The 14,654-nt window shown below is 45.4% G+C and overlaps 2 protein-coding genes across 3 annotated transcripts in view; one reads left to right on the forward strand and one right to left on the reverse strand.

Annotated features, from left to right (window-relative positions):
• Nucleotides 1-14,654, forward strand: part of TTLL5 (tubulin tyrosine ligase like 5) — a 404,612-nt gene that overhangs the window by 81,226 nt on the left and 308,732 nt on the right. The window contains exon 2 of the mRNA XM_065940163.1: nt 14,315-14,610. The gene's annotated coding sequence lies outside the window, so the exon portion shown is untranslated. The remainder of the gene's footprint in view (nt 1-14,314; nt 14,611-14,654) is intronic.
• On the reverse strand, nt 1,002-14,321 carry ERG28 (ergosterol biosynthesis 28 homolog). Of its 2 annotated transcripts, none has more exons than XM_065940176.1 (5): nt 14,196-14,321; nt 11,695-11,858; nt 9,020-9,110; nt 5,752-5,870; nt 1,002-5,625 (listed from the first exon to the last, which is right to left on the reverse strand). In XM_065940176.1, exons 2-5 carry the CDS (start codon nt 11,825-11,827, stop codon nt 5,546-5,548), a joined length of 423 nt encoding a protein of 140 aa, XP_065796248.1. In that variant the 5' UTR covers nt 11,828-11,858; nt 14,196-14,321; the 3' UTR covers nt 1,002-5,545. The 2 variants fall into 2 exon arrangements, with proteins under 2 accessions (XP_065796248.1, XP_065796247.1); XM_065940175.1 differs by lacking the exon at nt 14,196-14,321 and adding an exon at nt 14,011-14,030.

Genomic DNA, 14,654 nt, shown 5'->3' on the forward strand with positions numbered 1-14,654 from the left:
TCAGTCCTGGCTGCTGCCTCACCTTCCTGCTCCAGCCCATCTCTAGGGAGATGTTCTCCAGAGGAAGGGTGAGCCCAGGCCACTGTCTGTCTCCTTCACTGCAAACTCACCTGGATCATTCCCCCCGAGAACTGCAAAGGTCTCCTGAGAGATGAAAGGAAGGAAGGAGAGGTGGCCCTTGAATGGCCCTTGAATGGGCCTTGGGTCTGCTGGGTTAGGTGAGCGCGTCCACCTCTGGTGGGGATAGTGTTTGCAGCCCCAGACCCTCTCCTCATCCCTCTTCCAGCGACAATCCTTTCTCAGACTTCCTGAATATAAAGGGACTCCTTTCAACCAGCCCAAGCTCACCTCCCCTGCCTTGCCTGCATCTGGCTCTACTCATGGGCTTGGGAAGAGTCGCCTCAAAATAAGACGTTTTCGCCAGTTCTCCTGAGCCGTGAGCTCTGTGATCAAGACCCCCATGCTGTGTGCGTGCCCACTGCCTTGGCCTCAGCACACTGGAGCTGCCTGCGTGGCAGCGGCGCTTGGGCCGGGACCGGGGTGAGCCTGGGTGTCTGCGTCTGTGTGCGCAGGTACTCTGCCTGAGAGCAGTCAGACTTCTGGCAGGAGGGCCGAGTCAGGGGTGGGAGGGAAGTGGGGAGTGATGGCTTTTACTTTTTGGTGAGGCCGAAGTGTTTACTCTTCAGTCCCTTAAAATACATAAACAAAATGTTTACTGAAACTATGGCTTTATTTTAAAATATAATTAGTTATTATGGCCTGTCTTGTCATTTGTTGGGGCAGAGACGGCTTTGGGGGTGGGAATGGGAAGGAAGGGTGGGGGCTCCATACCATGAGACGTTGTCATCAAGTGGGTTATTATTTTTTAAGTTTTATTGAAGGATAATTGCTTTACAGAATTTTGTTGTTTTCTGTCAAACCTCAACATGAATCAGCCATAGGTATACACATATCCCTCCCTGTTGAACCTCCCTCCCATCTCCCACCCCATCCCACCCCGCTAGGCTGATACAGAGCTGCTATTTGAGTTTCCTGAGCCATACAGCAAATTCTCGTTGGCTATCTATTTTACATATGGTAACGTGAGTTTCCATGTTACTCTGTCCATACATCTCACTTGCTCCTCCCCTCTCCCCATGTCCATAAGACTATTCTCTATGTCTGCTTCTCCATTGCTGCCCTGTAAATAAATTCTTCAGTACCATTTTTCTAGGTTCCATATATGTGCACTAGAATACGGTATTTCTCTTTCTCACTCAATTCACTCTGTATAATAGGTTCTATGTTCATCCACCTCATCAGAACTGACTCAAAAGTGTCTCTTTGTATGGCTGAGTAATATTCCACTCTGGATGTGTACCGTGACTTCTTTATCCATTCATCTGTTGATGCACATCTAGGCTGCTTCCATGTTCTAGCTATTGTAAATAGTGCTCCAATGAACAATGGGATACATGTGTCTTTTTCAACCCTGACTTCCTCAGGGTATATGCCTAGAAGTGGGATTGCTTGGTCATAGGGTAATTTTATTCCTAGTTTCCTGAAGAATCTCCTTACCGTCTTCCATTGTGGCTGTATCAATTTACATTCCCACCAACAGTGCAAGAGAGTTCCCTTTTCTCCACATCCTGTCCAGCACTTATTGTTTGTAGGCATTTAATGATGGCCATTCTGACTACTGTGAGGTAATATCTCATTGTGGTTTTGATTTGCATTTCTCTAATAATCAGTGAGGTTGTGTATATTTTCATGTGTTTGTTAGACATCTGTATGTCTTCTTTGGAGAAATGCCTGTAGGTCTTTTCCCCCCTCGTGGGTTCTTTTTAAGATGAGGCTGCAGAGGTTACACCTGGCTTATTTGGGGAATGTAACTCAGGGCCTAACACGTGACTGGGACTGCTTTCCATATAGCGTCCTCACGAGGACAGTTCACCCGAGTGTGCCTGCTGCCAAGAGCCCACTGTGGTTTCTGGCTGTATCTCCAAGGGTGGTTGTAATGTCTGTTCTACAAGCACAGCAATCATGCAGCAGATCGTCTGGGCTGGAATCCAGTTTTGTTTTCTGCAGTTCTGGATTGTTCCCCTCCCTGTCACTTTTCCCTTCGTAATGCATTTACCTTATGTGCGTTACAAGAATGGGCTGCAGTCATCACTTCCCTGGACATTTCTTCTCTAGCGAGCTGCACTGCATCTGGGACACTCTGGCACTCTATCTGTCAGCAATTCTTAGGCCAACAAACAACAGTAGGATTCCACTTTAAATCATCTGGGAAGGGAGCCAAGCCTGGGCTGTTAGAGAAACCTAATAGCCAGAGTATCTGCCGAATGCTCTGTATCATTTCTTTAGATCCTTTGGGATCTTCCCTTTATTTATCAGGAATCACATTTCCTTGAGGCATGCCTAGAAGATCCATATCTTCTTGTGCTTTCATTCATTCCTTTCTAAGGTGGGCTCCCTGCAGACCTCCACTCAAACATTAACTCTCTGTAAGATCACTGCTTTTTTTTTTACTGCCTCCTACAATAGCTGATAAGGGAAAGATAGTTCGTACCACAGAGCTATTTTTCTAGGTGGGGACATGAGGCCTGGAATTGCTACAACCACTTTTGGTACCATAAAGGAAGCCAGCCTGTGGATGAAGCCAGCACAGGAGGGCGGAGTCAAAAGAACAGCAGAGAAATGGAACTGAATCCTGGTCAAACCATTCCTGAAGCCTACAATCCTCTATCCAGTTTCGTCAGCCAATGTCATCTTTATTGCTTCAGCTCATTTAAGGAAGATTTTGTTCCTTTCACCTAAAGAGCCTTAGCTGATTGAGAATGCCCTTCACAACCCCCTGCTCCCTTCCCATCTCCTGCCTTTCACTTCCGAACGTCCCCATCTGCAGTTAGTGACCTTAGTCCTCCAACAAGACCAAGTGCTGCTCCATCTGCCCTAAATACTACCTCACATATTCAGACATACGAGCTCTGTGATTCAACTCGGATCCTACCTCCTCAGAGAAGCTTTTCCCAGTGATCTATGTTGTGCACTCCCTCCCCTTCCGAATCACAGTACCTGGTTATCTAGAGTTCTCATCACTGCCTGGAGTGTTCTTCCAGGTGTGGGCTTGTTGACAGTCTGTTTCTTGACTACAGGGACATTTCCTGGCTTATTCATTTTTCCTTCCCAAGTGTCTGGCATGGAGTAAGTGTTCAATAAACACTCGCTGGAGCAGCGAATGGGTTCTCGCCTCTGCACAATGTACATGAGGGTCCGGCCAGTGTGGAGGTGCTCAGGGCTGTGTCTGGATGGCAGCCGTCTGTTCCAGGGCCTTGTCCTTGGGCCCCAGGCTCTCTTCATGCTCATGCAGCTGTGTCTTCCATGTTGTCTGGTTCTGCTTTCTCAAGAACCTGTTTCTTCTTTGTGAAGAAAGCAAGAGAGGGTTCTGGCTGTTCAGCAGTGTGCTCAGAATTTGGAAGGTGGGGATAGAGATGAGGAAGATTTGACTTCATGAGAAATGAACAAGAGGCTAAAGGCAGCCAGGATTGCCTGGGTCTTGTGCTGTCCTACTCATTATGGTGTATTTGACCCGCAGAAAGCTGGGATCTTCCTCTGCTACGCCTCAGAGGAGGGCAGGAGCACTCTGGGCTTTGGGGAGGCCAAAGTACCAGGAGTGATCAGAGCAGAAGATTTCTCTATTTATCACAAATATTATTACACAAATACAGTTGACTGGAAGGTCTAAAAATAGCCCAGACCCTTCCAACCATGATCCACCTGTAGGCGCAAGGAAGGGTCCGTGCTCACTGGCCGGGGAGCCCTTCTTAGAAGAACTGCTTGTCCCGCGGACAGTTCAGGATCTTGGGTCTGGCAGCAGAGAGAAACCCAACCTGGATGGACAACCACTCAAAGCAGCCCTTGGTGGCAATGCTCTGGGCAAAGTAGCAGCTTGAAGTTTCACAGTTTGCATCTTCCAACCATACAAGTCAAGTCAACAGTTAAAAAAAAAAAAAATGAATAAAGGAGAAGGCTGGAAAAGCAGTGCTGGAAGAGCCTGTGGCTGGGGGAAGGATACAGTGGACTTCAGATATACTGGCAGTTCCTTAATTTGGACAGACGTACAGTATTCTAAAATGATTCTTTCAGTCAGTGGCTCAGTCGTGTCCAACTCTGTGACCCCATGAGCCACAGCACGCCAGGTTTCCCTGTCCATCACCAACTCCCAGAGTCTTCCCAAACCCATGTCCATTGTGTCCGTGATGCCATCCAACCATCTCATCCTCTGTCGTCCCTTCTCCTCCTGCCCCTCAATCTTTCCCAGCATCAGGGTCTTTTCAAATGAGTCAGCTCTTCACATCAGGTGGCCAAGGTATTGGAGTTTCAGCTTCAGCATCAGTCCTTCCAATGAACACCCAGGACTGATCTTCTTTATGATGGACTGGTTGGATCTCTTTGCAGTCCAAGGGACTCTCAAGAGTCTTCTCCAACACCACAGTTCAAAAGCATCGATTTTTCGGTGTTCAGCTTTCTTTATAGTCCAACTCTCACATCCATACATGACCACTGGAAAAACCATAGCCTTAACTAGACAGACCTTTGTTGACAAAGTAATGTCTCTGCTTTTTAATATGCTATCTAGGTTGGTCATAACTTTCCTTCCAAGGAGTAAGCGTCTTTTAATTTCTCGGCTGCAATCACCATCTGCAGTGATTTTGGAGCCCAGAAAAATAAAGTCAGTCACTGTTTCCCCATCTATTTGTCATGACGTGATGGGACCAGATGCCATGATCTTTGTTTTTCTGAATGTTGAGTTTTAACCCAACTTTTTCACTCTCCTCTTTCACTTTGATCAAGACGTTCTTTAGTTCCTCTTCACTTTCTGCCATAAGGGTGGTGTCATCTGCATATCTGAGGTTATTGATATTTCTCCCGGCAATCTTGATTCCCGCCTGTGCTTCTTCCAGCTTCTTCCAGCACTTCTCATGATGTACTCTGCATATAAGTTAAATAAGCAGGGTGACAATATACAGCCTTGACGGACTCCTTTTGCTATTTGGAACCAGTCTGCTGTTCTATGTCCAGTTCTAACTGTTGCTTCCTGAACTGCATATAGGTTTCTCAAGAGGCAGGTGAGGTGGTCTGGTGTTCCTATCTCTTTCAGAATTTTCTACAGTTTATTGTGATCCACAGAGTCAAAGGCTTTGGCATAGTCAATAATGCAGAAATAGATGATTTTCTGTAACTCTCTTGCTTTTTCGATGATCCAGCCGATGTTGGCAATTTGATCTCTGCCTTTTCTAAAACCATCTTGAACATCTGGAAGTTCACAGTTCACGTATTGCTGAAGCCTGGCTTGGAGAATTTGATTCTTTACATACATTTAAATGGCACTGACTTTCTGTATGCACGTAGTATGTTAAAAAATTTTTAATTAAAGAAAAAAAAAACCCCAAATGTGAAAGACTAAAAGTGGATGATGGAGCAGAAATGAAACTGAAGAGCACAGAGAAGGAAGAGGTGAGCAAAGGCGGGAAGTGACATCTTGGACATGGTGATGTTGGCCTCAGTTTCTCTTCTTCTGTCTGGATCCTGGTTCTGCTTCTAGGTGCCGGAGCCCCACTAGCATGCCCAGGATCGAGATACCTTAAATACAGACAGACAGGATTAGTGGCTGACACAAGCACCATGCTTTCTTATACTGCTTGTATAAGGCTTGTCCTTAGGGTTGGGACGGCTCCTGAGGGAGTTCCAGAGTCACTGGATACTTACTTGCCACCATGAGGGGTGCCATGACACCAATCGTGGGAGCCGCAGTCCCAAATACAAACAACTCACAGAGGAAGTGCCCCAGTGCGAGGAAGAATGTCCAGAGAGTGATGTAGTAGAGCCTACAGGGGAGCAGACAGAAACGGGACTGTAGGTACAACTTATTCAGTGCAGAGGAAGTGGTCAGACTTGAAACACACAAATCAAAACCCAGGAAATGACTATGGCTAAAGAAAAAGGAGACTTGGTCCTGCCAAAGACCTGGCTGCTGCTGCTAAGTTGCATTAGTTGTGTCCAACTCTGTGAGACCTCACAGCTGGCAGTGCTAGATCACATCAAATTTATTCACCTCTAGGGCAAAACCAAAGCCTTCGACAGCTAAATTGAGAGAAGAATGACCCAGCAATCCAGAGTGGCTTTGCAAGTCTCAGCCAGGTGGTGAAGCCAGTGACAGCAGAGTCTGGAGTATGGCAATCCTAGGTAGTGTAGACAATTTTGGATCAATCACACTTATGTATTTTACTTCCTCCAACGGACTTGACACTAGGCCAAGCCTGCTTTGCATGTGTCTGGCCACAGACTGGTCAGTGCTCATCTGATGGATGCCACTGAATGAAGGGCATGAATGTGGAATGGGTAGCAGGGGCCTTTCTGGGACTTTTAGATGCTTTTGCAACATGGGCTGCATCTTAAGATACTCTGCATCTTAACCTAGCAAAATGGTCAGATGGAGGACACAGTGACAACCTCACAGGAAGAGAACTTGTTCCTCAGTTTTGACAAGGAGGTGGAGAAGACAGAAGTTATAGGAAGATGGACCACTTTGATAGCTGGTATCTTCTTTAACTATGAAATTTAAAAATTATGAAATACTTCAAACATACAAAAAATCATTCATAATAGAATTTAACCCTATACAACCAATACCCTACTCCATCAAATCTCAGTAGCTTGACATTAATGCTTCAGATACTTTTTTCCTAAGAAATAAAATATTACAGATTTCAGCTAAAGCTTCCTGGATGTCTTTTTTCTTTCAAGTGAAAGTTGGCTTATTTAGAGAAATACCAATTAAATAGGCAGAATGCAGACTATTTCAGAAAGTGAGAAGAGCTGGGAATTGATTTCAAGTTTCTGGTTAGGGAGGGAATATATTCAGAGAGCATATCAGAAGCACATGTATAAAAAATCCAGGCTTTAAATAAAAGCTGGAAATAGAAGTCAGCATTTCCAGCTGTCCTGTGTTGGGTGAAGAGGTAATGAATGGGTAAGAGAGGTAAAGATAAGTCTCAGCTGTCCCTGTTCATCCCCAAAGCACAACAAACAAAACACCCCTTCTACTTATCAGTAATTCTTCATCATGGTAAAGGTCGTTAAAATGATTATGCAGTCCTTACTCCCTCCCAGTCACCCTGAGAGAAAACACAGATACACGAGTCTCATTTTCTACATGAAGGGACTGAGAGGCAGAGAAGGTCTATGATAAACTTGCTGCTTCAAAGCTATTACCAGGAGAAATGAGACCAGAGCCTATTTTCCAGTTTTCATTCTTGGGCCTCAGAGTGTTTCCACTAAACCATGCTGTTTCCAAAAATACATGTCAATCTAGAACAAGTAGTCCATAGTCTCAGGTTCAAAAATACAAAAAAATAAAGCTGGAGAGATCACAGTGCTAACAGCCCTCAAATCCCACTTGTCCTAGTCTTCTCAGTTTAAATGAATTGAGTCTCTAATATGCAGATCTACAGAATCAGCAAAAAAAAATCATTGCTTCCCAGGGCTACTAGGAGGAGACTTAATCAATGTCATGTGGAAGCATCTTATATAATAAGAGGGGCTCAATAAATATCACCATCTCCTCTCTTGTCCGGATGCTGAGAGTCTGGCTAACATAAAAGTATTATGGTATGAAGTTCTTTTGGTGGCCTTACCTGGGGACCTAAGCAAACTTTCCAGTCTGATTGCGGTGATGATTGGTGTTGGGAAGAAAGCTTGAGCCCCCTCCAGTGGCCAGTTCTGATTACAACACTATCTAGCCCAGGGACTGCGACTGCCTGCAATTGTTCCACAATAGTCTGTATGATGGAGGGAGGAGATGGCAACCCACGTCAGCATTCTAGCGTAAAGAATCCCGTGGACAGAGGAACCTGGTGGGCTGCTGTCCACAGGGTCCCACAGAGTCAGATACGACTGAAACAACTTAGCAGGCACGTATGCATTGGATAAGGAAATGGCAACCCACTCCATTACTCTTGCCCGAGAATCCCAGGGACAGAGGAGCCTGGTGGGCTGCCTGTGGGATCTCACAGAGTTGGAAATGACTGAAGCGACGTAGCAGCAGTAGCAGCAGTCTGTATGAGGGGCTTCCCAGGTAGCAAAGAGGTAAACAATCCGCCTGCCAATATAGGAGCTCAAGAGATGCAGGTTTGATCCTACCCTGGGTCAGGAAGATCCCCTGAAGTAGGAAATGGCAACCCGCTCCAGTATTCTTGCCTGGAAAATACCACTGACAGATGAGCCTGGTGGGCAACAGTCCATGGGGTCGCAAAGAGTTGGACATGACTGTGCACGCACACACGCACTCTGTGTGAGTCCTCTGAAGAGGCAGAATACAGAGGGGTGCTCGGTTCTCTGTGACCCTCCCTTCATGACTCTGTAAACAGCCGTTTACTGGTGGGCTCATGACATCACGAATCGTGATTTCTGTTCATCCCTGCCTCTCAAGGAGGAATATCAGAATAAGGTATGTCATGGCCTCTCTAAAAAGAGCAAGCACACCACCTCTTTAGAAGAAGAAAGGCTGACTCGTTAGGAAAGAAGTAGAGGGATATGATGCAGGCCACTGATCACAACATAACCAGTTTGCTGTGTCCGTTTCAAAGAACTGTTAAGCTTTAAAGACCTTCAGGCCTGTGATGTTTTCTATCCCTGGAAGGAATGGTACCTAGTAATCTTTTATCTTCACATCCTAGGTTACTGTATCAAATCATAAGCCATATGATGGAATCACAGTCCATCATAACTGCTTCTTGATCCTGGGCATTCATTAGAATCAACTGAAGAAATTTTATCAAATTACCCAGACCTGGATACCAGATAATTTAAATCATATATTCTGGAGATGGGCCCAGGAACCCCTGGTATTTTCTAAAGCCTTGCCTTTTGATTTTAATGTACCGGCATTGATAAATAAGTCTCCGAGGGAGGACCACAATGGCTCTGCTTAGCACCCATTGCCAACACAGGGAGATGCTGTTCCCTCCCTACATACGTTTTGTTGTGAATGTCGATGGCGCAGAGGCCGCGAACCACTGATGAGAGCAGCGTCCAGATTCCATAGGTCCGAGCTTGGAGGCCATTCACTGTGCAGAAGAAAAAATCAGGAGTGTTGAGAAGGGTGGGTCAAGGTTCCCTCCAAACTCCTCCAACTTCACTGGAGGAGTCAGAGAACTGAGCTTGAGATCCCCTTGGCTGGGCAAAGTACAAGCTCTGATGTTGCACGTGGGAACTAGAAGGGATGGAAAGAATTCCGCTAGAAGAACTGGTTCAGCTCCTCTTCCAACACCTACAGTTGGGCGGGTGAGTTCCAAGAGTAGAAGCCCAACAAACAGCCCACTTCGGCAGTACCTCCTGGGTTAGTGGTTTATGGCTCTGCCTGGAAGCTGCTCTGGTGTTGGTGAAGCAAGTGAGTCTGAATCAGGGTAAGTGTAGGGGAACACGGTGCAGAGCAGTCTGTCAATACAAGATGCCTAGGAGGTCAGCAGACTTTCAGTGAGGCTGATGCAGGAGAGAATACAGAAATACTGAGCCCTGTCTAGACACCCACATCTGGTCTTTAAGAAACCCAGGTCCCTGGATCTCCTGAATTCAGATTTATATTATGTGAATGAAGCCCTCACTAGCCTGGTTTCCTGTGCGTGTGGGAAGAGAACAAAGTACTGGTGTTAGCCAGGGCCTCTCTACTCTTGCTAGCTTCATTCTAGCACTGCTGTGTTAAATTTCTTGTCCAAAGAGCTTAAATCAGAGTTCATCATAACAGTGCTTCTTGACCCCAGACATATATTAGAATCAACTGAAGAAATTTTATCAAATTACCAAGACCTGGATACCAGATCAGTGAAATCGTATACTCTGGAGGTAGGCTGAAACCCCCCTGGTATTTTTGAAAGCCTTGCCTTGTTGATTTTAATGTACCAGCATTGATCTACGGTGAAAAGCAAAGATACTTCCTTTGCTGGTCTCCTGAGCAAGAGAAATTTTGAGGGACAAGACTCACAACTGAAATGTCTTTCAGGATTTTCCTTTAAGAATTTTTCAGCCTTTGGAAAACCAGACAGCAACACCAAATTCATAACCCCAAAGATCTTTAGATGGTAGTCATTTTGAGAAAAAAATCCCATATTCCAAACTAACATTTAACGATTAGTCCTGGAGTGAAGTGAAGTCACTCAGTCATGTCCAACTCTTTGCGACCCCATGGACTGTAGCCTACTAGGCTCCTTGGTCCGCAGGATTTTTGAGGCAAGAATCTTGGAGTGGGTTGCCATTTCCTTCTCCAGGGGATCTTCTTGACTCAGGGATCGAACCCAGGTCTCCTGCATTGTAGGCACACGCTTTACCGTCTGAGCCACCAGGGAAGTCGGTCCTGGAGGGCTATATACTTTTTTTCTTTTTACACTCTTTATAAAGCATTTGATAGCTCTTCTGATGGAAAGGTAGGAAATTTCTCTATTCTACTTATATATATCTCACTAAGGGTGAGATATACAAGTGGAGTATCTCAGTAATCCGAACCAGAGTAGGCATCAAGTAAAATTCTTCCACTGGATGCTCCAGGGTCCTGCTATCACCAGCAAAGTACCATGAGGTCCCAAGGGACCTATTTCTGGGCTGTGTGTGCGTGCATGCATGCATGCACAAGCTAACAAACGCACTTCTGCTCAGCTATATGCTCTTCGGCAAATCACATCACAAAACCCCTGGACTTTTCTGTCAAAGGGCTAGGTGAGACGACCTCTAAAAACCTGTGAAGTTATAGAGTTCGTGGACACCTGAGGACAGCACTGGAGGGTGAAAAGTGGAATTCTTCCACCCACTTTTCCAGGTTCTCTAAGCCTATTGAACCTGAGTTTTGTTCAAAGTAAGGCTTAGCCTATTTACTTTCATTTTATACCCAGATGTTGCAGAAAGATGAGCTAGGTCAGAGCCTGAATCTGGGTTATCTATAAATGTGACATAGAATTGTTGCTACTATGAAATGGTGCCGCAGCTCAAGCCACCCCACGTATCAGAGCAAGGAAACACACGCTAAAATGTGCAACCACTCTCTACAGAGAGACTTAGGACACTGGGGAAAGCCATCAGGGGCCTGCGGAAGTTCACTTTGGGAAACCAACCTGGAGGGATTTTGGATATCTTTTCAGGGTCTGTGTCATGGTTTGAGACGGCTTTGGATTAGTAATTCTCCATATGCAATGTAGGGTATAAATGATATGCTCCATAACCTGATTTCTGAAAGAAGCTAATAGGAAAACCTTCTTCATAGTTTCCTTATCAGGCATCAGAGTCACCAAGGAACTCATTTCCTCATTTGTCCTTGTAATGGTATTTGTATAGACCAGCTGCCGAGGGCAGTGTAAAATGAAGGGAAAGGTGTTCAGAGAAGATTGAGGGGAGAAAGGACCAAGTGTTATCCACCATGTTTGTTCCTCTAGTGCCTTAGGCTTGTTAGCTTAGGCAGCATCAGAATCACCTGGGAAGGTTCTAAGAAGAACTTCCTGTGACCCATCCGGGGGGTGAAATGTTCAGTAATTAGGTCTGGAGAGGGAAATGGCCTCCTGTGCTTTGTTAGGTTTTAGTTTTCCACAGTTATTGTGATGTACACCCAAGTTTGGGGACCACCATTTAAGCCATTCCCACAAAGGATGGAGGTGCTTGCTTTCTTACCCAGGTCTGGCTTGCCGGTATAAAGCTTTTCATAGAGAAAGGTGTGGTCTCGGAAGCTCTGTAGCGAGTTCCCTGCGGCTACGATGGATACCATCACCAGCCAGCTTCGTAACACGTTCAGGAATCGGCTCATGGCTCCCCTCCAACCTGAGAGGGCTTTTTGCCTTGGAAACAAAAGCAAAGGGCAGGAGACAGTACATTAAACAGATGGTTAATGTGCTCCAACCGTAAGCTCTGCAGTTAACCTGTGCCCCACTGATGAGGGCTGTACTCATGTTACTTCATCAGTCATTTCATAAACTCCTCTCCCAAATACCTGAGGCTCATCTATCTCCATGCACCTTTCATAGGACTGGCACACTGCCTTTGAATATCTACCTTAAATCAAAGTGTGCTGACCACAGTAAAAAGGTTCAATAACGCAGTGGGTGGAAATGACAAACCCCAGTGGGAAGATGGAAAGAAAGGAAACAGAAGAGAGGGAAGTGACCAAACATCACTATAAATAAACAAAATGGACTTTGGTGTAAGACTTACAGAAATTCGTCTTGATATTTGATCAAACTAATAGTGGTGAGTCAACAGTATACTCTGAAATAAGTAGCCCCATGCTTACGTTTATCTAAGGAATTTCTCCAAAATGTTAGCCTAAATCAGAACTGTCTTCTCTTGGCTAGGATTAGTCCCCTGGGATCTTTACTTGTAACCTGGTGTTTCATATCAACCTTTTGTACTGCAAGTAGCTCAAACGTAATTATAAATCTACTAATAGATACCTGCCTGGCTACTGGTGACCAATCCTTCCAAGCACAGACAAGCCTTCTATGTCTGAGTGGCATGTATGGTTTGAGGGCATTATTTACATGCTTTAACTTGTCTATACTTTGGTTTTCAGGGACATCATGCTTCATAAATTAGGAGAATAAAATAAAAGTTACAAATTAATAAATTGTTGTGACTTGTGAAATAGTAAGAAAATTAGATGGAGAAGGAAATAGCAATGTTGGTGTTGGGTTGCAGAAGAATCTACAGTTATTGAGTACTTGTATATGCCATGCACTGTGCCAAGCATCTATCATATATCATCTCATTTAATCCTTAAACAAGGTCGGGAGACACTGTTTATATTTCCACTTTATAGATGAGGGCTGGCATAGAGATGTTAAGTGACTTGCTTAAGGTTACACAGTCTATGGATGAAACAGTAGAGAGAAAAAGCATGGTGTATTGGTCTCTAAGATGTCTCACTGAGCATATTTTGATGAAGTTTCCATTTCTGTGAGAGATAAGCAAACCATAGCCATCTGTCTTCAAGTGGTATAGAAAATACCATCGGGCTATGTACTTTTTATTTAAAAAACTGAACAAAATATTAAATCAACCCTTGCTGAGCACAGATTTCAATCATCTTGGTTTAAATAAAAACCATGTAGATAAAAATCTAATCATGGAATTGCTTCTTCTCATCTTTGGTATGTGACCCATGGTTTATCGATTGTCTGGTTAATATCTTGAGCCTTAAGTGGCGATAAATTATCAGGTTTCCTTTGTCACTTTGACAGTAGGCCTTTCGGCATGGTCCTACATTACTCAGCTGAAACAAATATTAAAGTCAGTAAAGGCAGAAGTGTGATGCACCAAAAAACACAGCAAGTTCAAGGGATAGAAGGGTCAGTGGATGAACCCCTCAGTGCAAATGGGTCACAAAACTGGACTCTGTCAAAGTTCAGAGAGAATGAAGCTCTAACGGAATCACAAGCAGTTACAGCATGGGCCAAGATACACACACTCCACTTCTCCTACCATATTGTTTTCTCACAGTGCCTCACTAGGAGACTTAAGCTCTCAGGGTCAGAAAAGCTGTATGGATGACCTCCCTCTTTGAGAAAACTTATGACCATTTCACAGAAATTCTCAGAAACACCAGAAGATAGATGATGAAGGCAAAGCCAGAGCACTCTTCCAAACTGCTCTGCCAGTCCCTCAGCACGACTTCCTCAAAGCTTTTGAGGGCCTGTGAGAGTATCCAACATCTGTTCTCAAAATTTACCCAGGCCCAGGCCAGCAAAGGTGTGGTGGTTTACTAGAGTCGGGAGAGAGAGTTTCCTTTCCTGGTCTCACTTTTCAGTAGCTGTGGGACCGTGGGTAAGTAATTTACACTTTACAGCTTAGGTTTCCTTACCTGCAAAATGGAGATTAAAATGACCTATTCCAAGAGTTATTATAAGCATTACTTTAGAAAGCAAAGGTTCCTCGTATTGTGCCAGGATCAGCGTGGACCCCATTCGTTCATCGATTCACTCATTCTGTACCTACCAAGCTTTCTTCATTTTCCCAGCTCCCTCTTCTCTTGGTCTCTGAAATCTCTTTTCCCCCCTACAAGGTTGCCTCCCGGGTATCTTCCTTCTGCCCCATCTCCATTGCTTCAGGCTGTGTGGATCCTCTCCATTAGAAGCCACACAGACACCCACCTCTCCCCACCCCGCCGACATTCACCCTACCTGGCGACAGTACTCTCGGCACAGCAGTGGCAGCAGAAGTTGCAGCAGCAAAGGTACTGCCCCAGCACAGCTCCAGACCTGAGTCTACCTGAGCCACTTGTCCCCGCCCCCACTCTCAGCCCGGCTCCAGGATTGGTTTGTTGCCATCAGTCCTCGTTCTGATTGGCTGTTTAGGTTATGCTCGAGCAGGCGATGGGGCGTGAAGCCCTTTACTGCCAATCAGCGGTTGCCGCTCCACAAACCTCACTCCCAGCACACCGCCCTTGCAGTGAACCCTCCCGTTGAGCACAGCGAAACAACTCCAGGTTCGGAGTCAATCTTTTTGCGGCGGAGGAGGAAAGAGCGGGAAAAGGAAGTCCAGACTTCCGTGGAGAGCAGAGCCCTGTGCCCACTCGGCGCGGCGATGACGACAATTGTACGTGCCTGAAGCCAAGCGTCCTCCGCGCCAGGGCGCGGGCG

Source organism: Muntiacus reevesi, chromosome 7 (genome assembly GCF_963930625.1).
Source record: "Muntiacus reevesi chromosome 7, mMunRee1.1, whole genome shotgun sequence".
NCBI classification, from domain to species: Eukaryota; Metazoa; Chordata; class Mammalia; order Artiodactyla; family Cervidae; genus Muntiacus; species Muntiacus reevesi.

Bases quoted from the DNA above. Each gene is read 5' to 3' on its own strand.
- ERG28 (XM_065940175.1), bottom strand. The intron at 9,111-11,694 runs GTAAGAAAGCAA...TCTTCTGCACAG, and splicing joins TACCGGCAAGCCAGACCTGG to TGAATGGCCTCCAAGCTCGG. The intron at 5,871-9,019 runs GTATGTAGGGAG...GCTCCCCTGTAG, and splicing joins ATCGACATTCACAACAAAAC to GCTCTACTACATCACTCTCT.